General features: G+C 54.1%; 1 protein-coding gene across 4 annotated transcripts in view; it reads left to right on the forward strand.

Annotated features, from left to right (window-relative positions):
• Window positions 1-16,507, forward strand: part of TPCN1 (two pore segment channel 1) — a 64,350-nt gene that overhangs the window by 42,237 nt on the left and 5,606 nt on the right. For all 4 annotated transcript variants that reach the window (XR_009521680.1, XM_060028143.1, XM_060028144.1 and 1 more), the window contains 15 exons: window positions 1,639-1,755; window positions 1,979-2,103; window positions 3,333-3,381; window positions 3,912-3,975; window positions 5,024-5,068; window positions 7,455-7,511; window positions 7,590-7,643; window positions 8,778-8,850; window positions 11,070-11,177; window positions 12,211-12,282; window positions 12,828-12,917; window positions 14,315-14,430; window positions 15,184-15,230; window positions 15,788-15,856; window positions 16,054-16,138. Coding sequence is in view for 3 of the 4 variants with exons in the window: in XM_060028143.1 (XP_059884126.1) it covers window positions 1,639-1,755; window positions 1,979-2,103; window positions 3,333-3,381; window positions 3,912-3,975; window positions 5,024-5,068; window positions 7,455-7,511; window positions 7,590-7,643; window positions 8,778-8,850; window positions 11,070-11,177; window positions 12,211-12,282; window positions 12,828-12,917; window positions 14,315-14,430; window positions 15,184-15,230; window positions 15,788-15,856; window positions 16,054-16,138 (1,171 nt within the window). In the remaining variant the exon portion in view is untranslated. The remainder of the gene's footprint in view (window positions 1-1,638; window positions 1,756-1,978; window positions 2,104-3,332; window positions 3,382-3,911; window positions 3,976-5,023; window positions 5,069-7,454; window positions 7,512-7,589; window positions 7,644-8,777; window positions 8,851-11,069; window positions 11,178-12,210; window positions 12,283-12,827; window positions 12,918-14,314; window positions 14,431-15,183; window positions 15,231-15,787; window positions 15,857-16,053; window positions 16,139-16,507) is intronic.

Genomic DNA, 16,507 nt, shown 5'->3' on the forward strand with positions numbered 1-16,507 from the left:
ATGAGGGTTAAATAATTTAACACTTAAACCCTGGAATTCTTATTGTGCTCAATTTATAGTTGAGGAAACTGCGGATCAGACTGATAGGCTAACTCGCCTGCGCCTGCACAGCTCGGGGTGGCCGGGTGAGCTGGTCTCATTCCAGAGCCCTGCTCCTAGCCACTCCATCCTGCTGCAGCCACGTGCCACGTGTGTATTTCCACCTCATTTATCACGAACCATGGGGAAATGGAACACAGAACATATTCCTTTAGGGAGAACACAAAGCCCCCATGCACACTGGGAACTTTGGAGGTGTTTGCAGAGGCTCGGCCGGCCACCAGGAGTGTCCTGCCACCAGCAGGTTGCCTCCCGGACCGGGCCGTCAGGCTGGCGCTGAGCCCACATCAACGCCAGAATTACCAGGAAGAGGCCTTATCAAGTCTTGCTTTTATTTTTATACTTCTGAAGAGCATTCTCACACCAGTCACCACAGTCAGGCCCAGTATAGAAATGGAAAACACTTTCTCTGGGCTAGATCAGTGAAATCTCCTAAAAGTGTGACATCTTAAGAAGGAAAATATTTTTTTTTTAATTCCTCAAAACCCAAAATAAGTATGTTAGATGTCTCTTTGAACATCTTACAGCTCTTTTATACTGTTGTTAGTTTAGAATCTAAAAGATAGTTTATGTGTAATTGATTTGCTTTAAAAGATATTTAGAGCTGTGAAAATATAGGGCATGGGTCAGCAATCAGGGCCAATACCCAGCCCACCATCTGTTTTTGTCAATAAAGCTTTATTGGCCCATTTGTTTGCACATCGTCCACGGCTGCATTCATGCTGCAGCTGCAGGGTTGAGTGGTTTCTACAGAGACCATCTGGCCTGCAGAGCCTAAAAGATTTGCTCTCTGGCCCTTTACAGATGCTAACTCTCCCTTGATCTAAAAGGAAGTATGGGGGACCAGTTAGAAGGGATGGAAAGGACAAGAGAGTTCCCCTCAAAATATTTTTGAAAGAAAAAGAAAGTGTTTCCAAAAAGTGTTCTTCCAAATTCTGCACCTGGCCTCCCATCGCGTTCTGATAACGCAGACTGTGTTGTTCACCTGCTGAATTTGGAATTAGAAAGTTCCAGAGCCTTGTGCCCTTTTGTGCAGGCCACCTCACACCCCTGCTTTCTGGAGCCACGCAGACTCACCAGGAGGAGGAGCAAGGGGACAGGAGAGGAAGCATCGGCACAGCGATGTTCCTTCCTGCTCTGAGGTTGGGAGGGCACAGGATGGACACACAGCCTCCCCGGCCATCACAAGGAGCTAAATTGGGCAAAAAACCCAGTGTGTTCCCCTCGCTGCTTCTCTCCCCTTATAAAACTGCCCAGCCAGGGATGAGCTACAGGCGGAGAGAAGAAAAACCTGGGGAAAATGTAATAGCAGTGTCTTCATGAATCTTTAGGGGGGAAATTTACAAGTGGCAATGAATGACCTTCCTCTGCTGAGTCTTGGAGATGAACTTCCTACGCCACCTGAGGCAGGCGAGAGGCTCTTTTCAACCCCTTTCTCTGGGGTGGCTGGAAGAGCACCCTCTGGAGGCTGGAGAACGACTCCCTGGTTCTTGAGGCCCCGCCGGGCACAGGAGTCAGGTCTCTGCTCTTCCCTCACAGCTTCTGGCCGTGGTATTTGACACCTTCAATGACATCGAGAAACACAAGTTCAAGTCTTTGCTGCTACACAAGCGAACCGCCATCCAGCACGCCTACCGCCTGCTCATCAGCCAACGGGTAGCGGGGCAGGGGCTGAGCCAGGGAGGGAGGTTGGTCCCTGCTCCCCAGCCCTTGCCCCACGGTATCCCCGAAGCGTGGGCGGGCCGGCAGCTTCCGAAACCAGGAGTCCTGCCCTTGGGAGAACAAGAGAACAGGGCGTCCTGGGATCCCGTGTGATGCTGGGCATCTGGCATGGCTGCCCCCGCTGTGTTCCACGTGGCCGTCTTCCCTCTTCCCCCAGGGGCCTGCCGGCATCTCCTACAGGCAGTTTGAAGGCCTCATGCGCTTCTACAAGCCCCGGATGACTGCCGGGGAGCGCTATCTCACGTTCAAGGCCCTGAATCAGAGCAACTCGCCTCTGCTCAGGTGAGAGCGGATGCCAGTTGGGCGCAGTGTGGCCGGACGAGGCGTTCACAAGAGGCAGCTGGGGCCTGCAAAAACCCGGGGGCTGGGGAGCGGGCAGGCAGAGAGGCTCTAGAGACTTTAGTTTTCTTCAGAGATTCTTACGCACGTAGACCCTATTCCTCAGGCTTCTTCTTACAGGTAACAAAAGTCCAACCCAAATCCAGTTTAAACTTGAGACGAGAAAAGGAATGGGACTTCCTGGTGGCGCAGTGGTTGAGAGTCCGCCTGCCGATGCAGGGGACACGGGTTCGTGCCCCGGTCCGGGAAGATCCCGCGTGCCGCGGAGCAGCTGGGCCCATGAGCCATGGCCGCTGAGCCTGCGCGTCCGGAGCCTGTGCTCCGCAACGGGAGAGGCCACAACAGAGGCCCGCGTACCGCAAAAAAAAAAAAAGGAATGTATTGGCTCGTGGAATGGACTGGCCCAGCTGCTCACCCTTGAGCCATGAGCAAGGTGGTTGCATGTGAGCTAATCCACAGAGCAACGTGAAACACACACACACACCTTCTCTTCTCTCTGTCTGTCTCTCTGTCTCTCTGTCTCTCTCTGTCTCTTTCTCAGTATGTACTCTTTTTTTTTTTTTTTTTTGCTGTACGCGGGCCTCTCACTGCTGTGGCCTCTCCTGTTGTGGAGCACAGGCTCCGGATGCGCAGGCTCAGCGGCCATGGCTCACGGGCGCAGACGCTCCGCGGCATGTGGGATCTTCCCGGACCGGGGCATGAACCCGTGTCCCCTGCATCGGCAGGCGGACTCTCAACCACTGCGCCACCAGGGAAGCCCCAAAACCCTTCTTTTTGATCTGAGATGAGGCAGGCCTGCTGTAGAGACGAGAGTGAGCGAGCTCTGGGCTGAACTCTCTGCCCCGGTTGTTCTATTAAGTCCTCTGCTAAAGGAGGCTCAGTCCCTGTCTGTCTAAGAATGGTGGTGATCTGGGGGCTGCCTCTCTGGGGGACGGAAGCCGGCAGTGGTCTGTGTAGACTGAGTGGATTAAGTATCCATAGTCCCTGGAGGAAGGAGGAGATGAAATGCCTGCAGGTACGGGTCCCCTGGGCCCTGGTGCGCTGGGACTCGCAGATGTCGCCTCCTCCCCTCCCCGCTGCACCCCTCGAAGGTGACCATAGGCAGGCGAGTGAGAGGACCGCGGCTTGGTGGGAACGTGCTCTGATTTATTTTGCCCTCGTGCTTATGACAGCCTGAAGGACTTTCAAGACATCTACGAAGTTGCCGCCTTGAAGTGGAAGGTGGGTGCTCTCCAGGGAGTGACCCGGCAGACGGTTCCCTGGGAGGGGGATGAGGCCAGGAGGCGCCCGGCTGTCCAGCTCTCTCCCTGCTGGGACATCTCAGCTCTCAGCTGGGCATTGTGCACTGGAGGGATAACAGGTGGCCCCTGGCCCTGCATCTGCCTGTCCATCTGCAATGCGGTGTCCTGGTTAAAAGCACTGAATCTCAGACCCCATTAGTCAGCATGTGACATCAGGCAAGTTATGGAACCCTTCCAAGGCTTGTCTCACCTGGGAAGTGGGGTCATGAGAGTCCCTACCTACCGCATTATTTTCAGGATTCTATAAAAACAATGGCAGTGCATGGCACATTGAAGAGTTCAGCAAACGTTGGCTGGCTTTGTTGTTCTTTAGATCCCTGAGTGTTTTCATGGTTTCCCAAGTTAGCCAGGAAGGAGAGCAGGAAAGGGAAGCTGCATCCATGCCCCCAGGGCTGGGCTCTGGTCGCTGGTCCTAACGCCCTCTCTCCTATGGCCCTGTTCCTTGGCCAGGCAAAGAGAAATAGAGAGCACTGGTTTGATGAGCTTCCCAGGACAGCATTCCTCATCTTCAAAGGTAAGGTTGACCTGAATATGGCAGCTGGGGACGAATGGAGGTTTCCAGTGACCACAGATAAGCATTTAAAGAACATGTCCAGAGGGGGTGTGTGTGTGTGAGCATGTGTGCATGTGTGCATGCGAAATGTCTATGTGTGTAAAAGAGACAGTGTGATTACCCCAGCAGGGAAATAGTGTTGGATTAGGAAGGAAATCAGTAACATAAAAACCAAACGAAAAATAATTTGTGGAATATTTATTTATTGAAGAAAATTGATACGAAGTCAAATAATTAGAAAAAAATGAAAGTCTCCCAGGCAGAGATAACCACGGTTAATTTTCTGATACGTTTCCTTCTGGTTTTCTGTGCATTTTAAAAACAGTAGTGGGGATTACATTATGTATTCTGTTCTGAAACCTGCCTTTTTACCTAATGATGGATTTTGACCTTTCTCCAGTGTCAGGATATATAGCTGGTGTATCTGATCCCTCACATAATGCTTGCATTGTATAAAATTGAAGATTTTAAAATCGGAGGGCCCCATATTACTTACCTAATAGTTTTCCCTGAATTTAATGCCAGTTTTGAAGTTCCACATGGGGTATGGTTAGCTCACAGGGGTCTGGGCCATATGAACAAGAGTTAAAATGGTATGTCCTATTTTGTTATTTCTCCCACAGCTAGGACTTTGAGCACAGCTGTTATTATTATTCCATATTCTTCAGCGAGTTTTCCACTCCATTGGGATGATAGTTGCTCAAGGGGATAAATAAACAGTGCCGGTTCTAGGCCAGGAGCAGACTTACAGTTTCAGCAGCGGCCAGCAAAGCATTGTTCTGCTCTGTCCCGGCTCCAGGTTGCTCAGCCTCTTCCCAGAGGGAATGTTGCCAGTGCAGTCTTGCCCAGGGGTCCGGGCACAAGCGTGGGTGTCCTTCTGAGAGCAGGCCCTTCCTTTTTCACCCCTGGGCATAAACACTCCGGTTGCTTACACGCATGATGTCTGTGGTAGGGGAACGTGTACTTGTACATGAAAATTTCACTGTTAACATGTTTTCTCTTCAAATAGGAATTAATATCCTTGTGAAGTCCAAGGCCTTCCAGTATTTCATGTGTAAGTGTGAAATATCACAGCTCTAGGTCCCTTTCCTCCTGAGTCTTACTGCTCCGGAAGGTGGGGATACAAGGATAAATCCTGCAGTTATGATGTTGGCCGTTTATTACAGAAAATTCCAAGCATGTATAAAAGTGGAAGGATTGTAAAGAGCGTCCATGTACCTGTCACCCAGCGTCAACAGTTATCATCTCATTGCCTGTCTTTCTTGTCTGTCTGATCCCCTCAGTCCAGCTCATCACCCCTTCTCTAGACCTGGTGTTTTTGGAAGCAGATTCCAGCACCACAGATTGTGGTTTGTTGATATGTCACTTCAATCTGTTTTAACCTGTAGGTTTCTCCCCCAATCCGTTTTCTTCCTCTTGCAATATTTAGTTGAAGGAACAGGATTGTTTGTCCTTCCTTCTTGATTTTGCATGTTCCTCTGTTGCTTATTTACTGTAATTTGGTAGTTATAGCTAGAGCTGTGTTGTTCAGTGTGGCAGCCACCAGCCGTATATGGCTATGTAAATTTAGACCAACTAAAACTTAAAAATCCAGTTCCCGTCACAATAGCCGCAGTTCAAGCACTCAGTAACCATGTGTGGCTAATGATGACCAATTGGACAGCACAGATGCAGACATTTCTACTACTCTAGAGGCTTGATTGAATTCACTCTTTCTAAGGAATGCTGGTTCCATTTAATGGGAAATGGTGTTTAGAGACCACAATCTGAGATGCTAGAGGTGCTCATTGCTTGGAGTTGGTTATTGTTTCCAGGCCTTTCCATGGACAGAGGTAGGATTTTGGATTTTTAAAAGATAAACTGTCTTGTGAGTTTATCCTGATATTCTTAATTCAAATTGTGGACTATAGGGGTTTTACCTAACTTCATCATTCTTTTTTTTCTTTTTCTTTTTTTAAAATTTAGTTGTTTTTATTTTTGGCTGTGTTGGGTCTTCGCTGTTGTGCACGGGCTTCCTCTAGTTGTGGCGAGCAGGGGCTACTCTTCGTTGCGGTGCGCGGGCTTCTCATTGTCATGGCTTCTCGTTGCGGAGCATGGGCTCCAGGCACACGGGCTTCAGTGGTTGTGGCACGCAGGCTCTAGAGCGCAGGCTCAGTAGTTGTGGCGCACGGGCTTAGTTGCTCCATGGCATGTGGGATCTTCCCGGGCCAGGGATTGAACCTGTGTCCCCTGCATTGGCAGGTGGATTCTTAACCACCGCACCACCAGGGAAGCCCTCATCATTCTTTCACGTCTAAATTCCCAGGCTTAAAATCCTAGTTCCCAACAACACTGACACAGTCCCTCACTTGCTTTATCCCACAGTCCACACATAATAGCTCCAAAAAACAATACCAACACAACCCTAATATATAATTGCTAGAAACACCACTCCAGGGATTCAGATGACTGTGTTTTAAATTCATCTGGAGTAGTTTTTCTCCATGTGGGTATGTCACCATCTACATTTCTTTATTTCATTTGAAAAAATATTTTTAGAGGTCACTTTTTACATTGAATTTTGCCTTATAATTATGTAAAATATGTATATGATTCCAAGTCAGATCTACAAAAGAAAGTATACTCAAGGAAGAATTGTTTCCATCCTGTCACCTCCCCCAGTGGGTAACTTTTATTGTAGTTTATCCTTCCATTTTTTTAAAAACTGTAAGTAGATGCATATATGCATATTTCCCTGCCTTAAATAAACTAGCATAATTTACACACTTTTTTCAACCTTGCTTTTTTTTCAGTTAGCAATACATCCTAGAGACCACACCATATTAATATACAGAGATGTTCTTCATTCCTTTTTATAGCTGAGAGTACGCCATTTCATGAACGTATCATAGTTTATTCATCCAGTCTCCTATTGATCGTTTAGGTTGTTTCTAGTTTCCTTGCTATCACTAATAGTTCCTCAGTGAATAGCTTTCAGACGTCATTTGTGTTTTTGCTAATGTCTCATTGGGATGGATCCCTAAAAGTAGGATTGCTAGGTGAAAGGCCAAACGCATATGCAATTTTGCTAACTAGTTTCTGCAGTCATTTAAAAACCAGATATCTCTAGGGGAAAACAAATGTTTTCAATACTCAAGCCCTTTGTATATGGTCCATCTTTTACGCCAACTTGGAATAATCTGTAGGTTTTACTGAAACATCTTAACTGGTATCCCTGTAGTGACATAGAGGGTGACTTTTAGAAATCTGTAGCTATTTTCTAAGAGAAACTACTGGCTGATTTAGCTCATGGTAAAAGCATTAAGCAGGAAGTTATCTGTTACAAGCCCTGCTCTCTGCTTATCTCTGAGCTGCCTGGAAACTAACCAGGGGCTGCAGCTGTGACCTGTAGATTTCCACACCCACCTGTGCTTTCTCTATTATGAGCCTGTCTGTTGCAGACTTGGTGGTGGCAGTCAACGGGGTCTGGATCCTTGTGGAGACCTTCATGCTGAAAGGTGAGCCCGGCTAAGGGACTGGCCTGTCCTGTGGGCACACCTGGCCCACCTCTTGAACTGCTGCCTCTCTTCTTACAGGTGGGAACTTCTTCTCCAAGCATGTGCCCTGGAGTTACCTCGTCTTTCTGACCAGTAAGTTTCTGACATGGCTTTGCTCAAGTGCTTGTCCTAACCACTGGCTGGAACTTCTTTTGGGGTTAAGATCTCATGGCTCTTCTCTAAAGTGGGGGAGCATGATGAGGGTGGAGCAGAAGTCGAGTCTGATTCTACCCATCCCTGTTTCAAACTCTCTGGTGATTGCCCACTGGCCTCCAGACCAAGTTCCCGTTTAGGCCCCTTCAGCCTCCCTCTCAGGCTTCATCTCTTGCCAGTACCACCACCCGCGCCCCACCTGCAGCCGCCCCCCGAACACATCCCACTTCCCAGGGCCCCTGCCCTTTCCTGCCTCTGGGCCTCTGCACAGGTGTTTTCCTCTCCCTGGCGCACTCATCCCCTCACCACACCGCTCTGCCTGACACCCCTCTCCCTTTATGTCTAAACATTAGACATAACTAATAACACTGTGTCCTAAGTTGTTTTCACTGTTCTTAAAAAGCATGACTTTTACTGCCTTGATCAGTGCCCTTAGGCTTTTTCTGTGGAGTTCAGAGTAGCATAGTGATTCAGTGCACAAACTCTGGGGTCAGAAAGACCTGGAATCTCTTCCCAACTGTGTCACTTGTGTTTTCTGATGCCCCCTCCAGAGCTCCCTCTTCAGCCCCTTCTTTCATTATGTTCCAATGACACCAACCTACCTTCTGCCCCTCAAGCAGGCCAAGATCATATCCGGCTTGGCCCCTGATTTCTTTCAAATGTCACACTTTTCCCCCAGTCTCCTTCCCCCAGTCTAACATTATCAGTTTGCTGTCTTTCCCCTGAGTCTAGACTCTAAGCTCTGCGTTGTTCGGGGCTGGGCACCCAGCACCCAGTGCAAGGCCTGGCACGGGAGAACGGCTTAGGAAATACCTATTGGATGGACAGACAATGCCTGTGGCCACTCCCAGGGAGTGGGAGCGAGTGCTTCTTGTTAGCGGGCGGCCCCGGTTGGCCAGCATCTGGGCCAGGCCCTGCCCTGGAGCCCACACTCTCTCAGGGGTGCGGGTGTGACGTGCGTGTCTGGAGGGCACGTGACCAGACCTTGGGAGAGTCTCGAGGAGGAAACGAGCCAGGCCAGGGGTGGCAGAGGCTGTGGCAGGGCCGCTGCTAACTGCATCTTCCTGCTTACAGTTTACGGAGTGGAGCTGTTCCTGAAAGTAGCCGGCCTCGGCCCCGTTGAGTACTTGTCCTCCGGGTGGAATCTGTGAGTAGAGAGCATGTTTCTCACGCACGTCAGAGACTCTAACGAAAGCCACAGGTCCTCTCCGTCCACACCCACTGCACAGTTTCAGGGGGAAGGTCCGAGGCTAGGTCAGGCCCCTGTCTCCTGGCAGAGTTCTGCCAGTGGCTCCAGGCCTCCCCAGGGTCAGGCCCTCATCTTACTCTCTCAGACCACCCCCGCCAGCCCCTCTCCTGGACACGGCCTCTTGGGGTCCTTAGGCCAGCTGGCTCTCTGTGAGTCACTTAACCCCACACCCCTCCCTGACAACTAAGCTCTTTTCTCCTCCACGAAAACCATGACACCCGCAGAGAAGGAAGTGCTGCGGGTCCTGATGCTTGGTCAGCGTCAAGCTGGTGGCCCTTCTCCCTGTCCAGAGACCCCGAGAGGCGGCTCACTGCCCATGAACGTTAACTCACCCGTGAAATCGGGCTGCACTCACAGGGTCCTGGGTCGTGAGAGTAAAAACAAGTTAATAAGTAGGGAAGAGTCGGGCAGAGCAGTAGCGTGTGGGCATGCAGTTTGCAGGGCCTTAATGTGTATCTGGGAGGAGAGGGTCTCTCTGTCCTGCTTTCCCTGTGGGACTCCCCTGTGGTCCTGCCCCACCCCTCAGTCGCTGGTGTAACCCGTGTCTGCCATGAGACCAGTGCGGGACCTTCAGGAGGGGTTTCTAGGCTTTTTTTTTTTTTTTAATTAATTTTTGGCTGCGTTGGGTCTTCATCGCTGTGCACGGGCTTTCTCTAGTTGCGGCGAGCAGGGGCTACTCTTCATTGCTGTGCGAGGGCTTCTCATTGCAGTGGCTTCTCTTCTTGTGGAGCACAGGCTCTAGGCACACGGGCTTCAGTAGTTGTGGCACGCGGGCTCAGAAGTTGTGGTTCACGGGCTCTAGAGCGCAGGCTCAATAGTTGTGGCTCGTGGGCTCTAGAGCGCAGGCTCAGTAGTTGTGGCGCATGGGCTTAGTTACTCCGCGGCATGTGGGATCTTCCCAGAACAGGGATCGAATCTATGTCCCCTGCATTGGCAGGCGGATTCTTATTTATTTATCTATCTGTCTATTTATTTATTTATCATTTGGCTGTGTTAGGTCTTCGTTGCTGTGCTCGGGCTTTCTCTAGTTGCGGCGAGCTGGGGCTACTCTTCATTGCGGTGCATGGGCTTCTCATTGCGGTGGCTTCTCTTGTTGCAGAGCACCGGCTCTAGGCACGCAGGCTCAGTAGTTGTGGTTCGCGGGCTCTAGAGTGTAGGCTCAGTAGTTGTGGCTCGTGAGCTCTAGAGTGCAGGCTCAGTAGTTGTGGCTCACGGGCTCTAGAGCATGAGCTCCGTAGTCTTAGTTGCTCCGTGGCATGTGGGATATTCTCGGACCAGGGCTCGAACCTGTGTCCCCTGCATTGGCAGGCGGATTCTTTTTTTTTTTTTTTAGATGTTGGGGGTAGGAGTTTATTAATTTATTTATTTTTACTGTGTTGGGTCTTCGTTTCTGTGCGAGGGCTTTCTCTAGTTGTGGCAAGCAGGGGCCACTCTTCATCGCGGTGCGTGGGCCTCTCACTATCGCGGCCTCTCTTGTTGCAGAGCACAGGCTCCAGACGCACAGGCTCAGCAGTTGTGGCTCACGGGCCTAGTTGCTCTGTGGCATGTGGGATCTTCCCAGACCAGGGCTCAAACCTGTGTCCCCTGCATTAGCAGGCAGATTCTCAACCAGTGCACCACCAGGGAAGCCCGGCAGGCGGATTCTCTCTCTTTTTTTTTTTTTTTGCGGTACGCAGGCCTCTCACTGTTGTGGCCTCTCCCGTTGTGGAGCACAGGCTCCGGATGTGCAGGCTCAGCGGCCGTGGCTCACGGGCCCAGCCGCTCTGCGGCATGTGGGATCTTCCTGGACCGGGGCATGAACCCGTGTCCGCTGAATCTGCAGGCAGACCCAGCAGGCGGATTCTTAACCACTGCGCCACCAGGGACGTCCATAGGCATGTCTGACCCCTGAGGTGTGTGCTGTGACTGGGGCCCAGCCACACCAGCCTCAGAAACCTGATAGTGGTAGGAAGCTGGCTGGCTGTGGGCCACTGCGGGGCCTGTGGCTGCCTTTGCGGTGGTTGGCGTGCGGGCTCCTTGGAAGGGAGTGCTGGGCACAGGGCCGAGGAGCCACTGGCTGTCGTGAGGGAGGCTAGGGGTGGGCCGAACAGACCATGGCTTCTCCTCCTCCCTCACAGGTTCGACTTCTTCGTCACAGCGTTCGCCTTCCTGGGACTGCTGGCTCTGGCCTTCAACATGGAGCCTTTTTATTTCATAGTGGTCCTGCGTCCCCTCCAGCTGCTGAGGTGACAGGGCAGGGCTGGGGTTGGGAGTGGTGGGCAGGGGAGGGTGGGGAGAGCCTTGAGACTGGTCTGGGGAGTGACCAGGAGCCAGAAGGCTCACAGGCCTGGTGTCAGGGGTGGCGCGGCCCCTGCAGGAGCACCTAGTGTGGGTGGGGGGAGGGGGGATGGTGGGGGCCTTGTCTCCACCTGGGCAGGTGTGCCTACCTCCTCACATCCTGGGACCAGTTGCCTCTGACTGTGGAAGAGAAACGTGGCTCAAGGCTCCAGTGAACTTGGCCTGTGCTGGTGTCGGCTGCAGCCACAGAAACACACGTGCTCAGAGTCATCAACCAGAGAGCCTCGGCCTCTGAGGGTCCAGAGGGACTTTTGAGCCCCTACCACAGCCAGCCGCGATTGTCTGGCACAGTCCCTTGTCAAGAAAAACCCTCCCTTGCTCTCAGCTTTCCCCCAGGGACCACCGTAGGAAACCAGCACAAATTTGTGGAGATCCGTGGACGGTGTCCCTTACTAGTTAGAGATCTCTGTGTGTTCTCAGAAGGCTGGTTTTCCTCTAGAATATCTAGCTGCGATCCTATTCACGTCTATCGCCCCCTCCCGTCCTGCCCAGGAGGAGAGGTGGAGGTGAGGGACAGGGCGCCCCTCTCTTACCTGGAGGAGCTGCCGCACTGCAGGCTCCTCTGCAGGCGCGGCCTTCTCCCCTCCCAGGGTTGCCGCAGCGTCCCAGGCAAGGACCCGCCCCGCCCCTGGCCTCCGGGCTTCATCCGGGAGCTGTGTGGCCGCCGCGCCTGCTCACGAGAGTCTTGCCCTGCCTCCTTTCAGGGCAGGGCCCGTCCAGCTGCGATGTCCTGGCGCCCCCGCTCCCCCTGCCCAGGGTGCGAGTCGCCCGAGCTGAGTGCCCGGCTGGCGGCTCTGGGGAAAGTAGGCTCTCAGGTGGTGGAGGGGCCCCGGGCCTGCCGCGCCCCACCTGGTGCTGTGGACGGAGGGGCTGCGGCCACGCCCAGCACCCGTAAGTGACCGGCCTACTTCCCTCGCTCAGGTTGTTTAAAATGAAGAAGCGTTACCGCAACGTGCTGGACACCATGTTTGAACTGCTGCCCCGGATGGCCAGGTACTGCCCTGCCTCTTGGCCCCCAGGGCCAGGCGTCCTGAGGCTTGTGCCCCCTCGGGGTGGGCAGCTGGGTGGTCTCGGGGGGAGGGGGAGGGGGAGTCCCAAAAAGGACGAAAATCGAGGGCCTGACAGGGTCAGATCTCTTCAAGGAGACCGAGACCTTGAGCACCACAGGTCTCCCTGGTTCCACGTTTCTCCACTGACCTGTCTGAAATATTTAGTAGGGAGGGCAGGGAGCTGTCAACTCACTTACCACCTGTGTCTATGTTCACAGGTAAGGGTCACCTGTGAGTCTACCTTCACAGGTAAGGGGTGAATCGCTGGTAGAGGGGCGTCTGGTAATAGAGTCCTGATTCGAGCTGTTTTCTACCCCAGACCTGGATCCGAGGCCCCTCCCCTGCAGGCACTGTCCAGCTGGTGCACCTGGCTAGGGGCATGCGTCTCCATCAGTCAGCTCAGGGGTCTGAGGATGCCGGGGCCGCCGGGCGAGCTGCTCTCTCCCGCCGGCCCTCCATCACCCTGTCTCTTCTGACCCTCCTCCCTAGCCTGGGCCTCACCCTGCTCACCTTCTACTACTCCTTCGCCATCGTGGGCATGGAATTCTTCTGTGGGATCCTCTACCCCAACTGCTGCAAGTGAGTACGCAACGGGGCCCCCAGCCCCAGGCAGCCTGCGTTTCTGGAGGAGCCCAGCCAGGACTGGAACGCTGACCTCTGATCCCTCAGGGGCCCACCTCCCCAGGCCACAGCACCCTTTGAAGCCCTGAGAATCACTTTGCTTTGCTTCCAGGGCTTCTTAGTTCAGTGCAGCAGCTAAGGGAGGGGGCCTGGAAGCAGAGGGTCCTCTCTGAAGTGAGGATGTCTGAGCAAGTTTCCCTGTCCCCCAGGCAGGGTCTAGGAGCCACTCTCCAGCCAGGTCTCCATCAGCTTACCCTTCGGGCTGGGCGCCGGCGGCTCCTCCAGGACCGGGAGCAGCCTGGGGCCCGAGGCCGGAGTCCCACCGCTTCCTCCTGCTTCTCCCCGGGGGTGACTGGGGACCTGGGCAGACACATCAGCTAGGGGTGGCCTGTTAGGATGAGGGCAGACACATGCGGGAAGGTCTCTGGGGCAGGGATAGAGAGCGGGGGACACAACCTCCCTTGATCACTCCCTTTCCTCCTAAGCCCCCATGATGAAATCCGTGTGCTCTGCCATTCACTCTCCATCCAGTGTTCTCTTAAAATTGGTCCTTATGGTTTCAAGCACTGATAAAGAAAGTTCTCAGAGACACTGGTAGCCGTTTTGAGCGTCAGGCTAAGCTGAGAACCAGAGCCTGCAGCAGTGGGTCACAAACCTTAGGGCACATGAGAATCCTCAGGGCCGCTGCTTAAAAGGGCAAACTCCAGACCCCACCCTGCGTGTCCGACACAGGCCAGAGGCTCAGGACTCTGCCTTGGGAACAAGCTCCCTGGGGGCCCGAGGACCAGGCTTGTCAAAACATCCCCGTGAATTACAGCAGATCAGCCGTAGGAGGTTGGCAGGAAAGTAGCAAACAAGCTCTCAGAACAGGGGCAACCGATTAGAACAGAACAGAACACTCCAGCCAGGTGCTGGGGAAAGCCCGAGGAGGGGAGGACCCTTCTCGAGGGCTGCCGTTGGCACCCGGCCTCCAGGGCAGATCCCAGACTGGTGGGGGCAGGGGGCAGGGGGCTGGGGGTGGTGTTCGAGGAGGCACTGCCTTTGTCTCCCCTCCCAGAGCGCCGGGCTCTGGCAGCTGAGAGCAAGAAGGCCTGGCTGGCGGCAGAGAAATGCCAAGTGAAGGTGGAATGGGGTGCAAGTCTGGGCGTTCCCACCAGCACTCTGGGGACTCCCCTTGAGACAGGAAGACAGGCAAGGGAGCTGGGGGCTCGGCAGGAAACCAGGCTGGGCCAAGAGAGATGGTCCTCAGTCAGACCTTGGTTTGCTTAAACTTTCTGTACTTTGTTGAGGTGACCAGTTATCTCGTGACCTTCCCACTCAACCCTCTGTCCCCCCGTCCCGTCTCCCCCGGCCAGTACGAGCACAGTGGCAGACGCCTACCGCTGGCTCAATCACACCGTGGACAACAGGACCGTGGTGGAGGAAGGCTACTACTATCTCAACAATTTTGACAACATCCTGAACAGCTTTGGTGAGTGCGGAAAGCCCAGGCGGGCCGTGCCCTGGGTACTGCCTTGGTCACCGCAGGTCCCAGGTGGGGTGGGGCGGAGCAGAGCTGCCCGAGGCCTCCCCATCCCGAGCCGTTTGCCATACTTTCTCGAGTCCTCTCTGGCCCCAGTGGAGCCTGTGGTTTGCCCAGCCTTGGGGGTACTGTCCAGGCCAGACCCCAGGGCTTGTTTCCTGTTACTTTCTCAGCATCGGGGGAGCAGCAGAGCTTCATGCTTGGCTGGGAGATGGGTACAGCCCGATGCTAGGGAACCAGCCCCCTTGTCACAGCTCCACAGTTGCAGGGTGGGACCTGGCCACACCAGCCAGCCACAGCGTCCCGCATTACCCAGGCCAGGCCCACACAGCTCTGCTCCTGGCTTCCATGGAGAGGCCGGGAGGCCAGACACAGCTTCTCAAGAGGAAGGGATCCCCTCACGACATCCCAGATCTACACCAAGGAAGGTCCGGGGACTCTTTCCCCAGTATCTCCACCCCTGGTCCATCACGAGCTGCTGAGGCCAAAGAGGCACCCTTTTGGGGACCAAAAGGCCAAGATGGCAGCACCCCCTGTGGGGTGGACGGTCAGGAAGCGCCGTGGCTGCTCTCGGGAGCTCACAGGCCACCCCGGCAGACAAGTGCGTGGTACCCAGGATAGGTGGAGAGAGGCCGCTTGACACTCACTTTGCAAAAGCAGGTCTGATCAAGATGCTTTCTGTTTCTCCCTTCCCTTCGGCAGTGACCTTGTTTGAGCTCACAGTTGTCAACAACTGGTACATCATCATGGTAAGGACCTCCATCAGCTTCTGGGGGCATCTTCCCACCATTCTCTGAGGCCAGCTCCCGTCTCCCCTCACGCAGCCTGGGGCGCATTGCTCTCCCCGTCCCCGGCGGGGGCAGGGTTCTGCAGGGATACCACGGTATGGCCTGAATCCCAAGAGCCTGCCCCTCCGCACTTGCTGGGCGTGGCCTTTGTGCCTGCTTTCCGCACATCCCCCAGCAGCCAGGAGAGGCCAGTCAGCCTCTGGGTCTCTGTCCTGCTCCCACCACTGTGAGGGAGACTTTTCAATCAAGAAACAGTGTGGCAAGTGTGGCTGGTTGGTGGTTTTTTTCCATTCCTTAAACTCTTCCAAAGGTTGGCCGTTTCAGTCCTGGGGGGAGTGTCCAGGCCTTAGGAGCTCAGAGGGATTTTTAGACCCAAGGGAGCAAGGTCCCCCTCCTTCGTCTTCCACAACCGATCAGGAAGGGTCTGTAGAGAGCAGGGGCCACGGAGAAGCCTGCGTAGACAGCGACCCGGCCCCACCCCAGGAGCTCGTTCACTCCCTGCTTCCCTCTGTCTCCAGGAAGGCATCACCTCGCAGACCTCCCACTGGAGCCGCCTCTACTTCATGACCTTCTACATCGTGACCATGGTAGGTCCAGGGACACAGAATGCCCTCCACCCTCCTCCATCCTCCAAGCCTCCAGCTGCCCCTGCTTATCGGGCAGCAGCTCAGGGAGGAGGGGGCCGGGGACACGTCTGACCGGGCTCTGTCGGCTCTGGGGCCCCGCAGCAGCTCACGCCCCCCTCATTCCTCTCTTTCTGCGCGTCTTCTCCATGCCTGGCCAGGTGGTGATGACTATCATTGTCGCCTTCATTCTCGAAGCCTTCGTCTTCCGCATGAACTACAGCCGCAAAAACCGGGACTCAGAAGGTCTGTGCAAGTGGCTGGAGCAGGGGCATTTGCCGCTTGTCTGTCTGTCTGTCCAGTCTTTTGGCAGTTCAGCTTACTGATCTGGCTTAGCTTTCTTTTTTTTTCCCCTCAATTTTATTTATTTTTGGCCGCATTGGGTCTTTGTTGTTGCGCGCGGGCTCTCTGTAGTTGTGGTGAGCGGGGGCTACTCTTCATTGTGGTGCGCGGGCTTCTCATTGCCGTGGCTTCTCTTGTTGCGGAGCACGGGCTCCAGGCACATGGGCTTCAGGAGTTGTGGCTCGCGGGCTCTAGAGCGCAGGCTCAGTAGTTGTGGCGCACGAGCTTAGTTGCTCCGCGGCATGTGGGATCTTCCCGGACCGGGGCTCGAAC

The sequence above is a fragment of the Delphinus delphis genome, chromosome 13 (assembly GCF_949987515.2).
Source record: "Delphinus delphis chromosome 13, mDelDel1.2, whole genome shotgun sequence".
In the NCBI taxonomy this organism is placed as follows: Eukaryota; Metazoa; Chordata; class Mammalia; order Artiodactyla; family Delphinidae; genus Delphinus; species Delphinus delphis.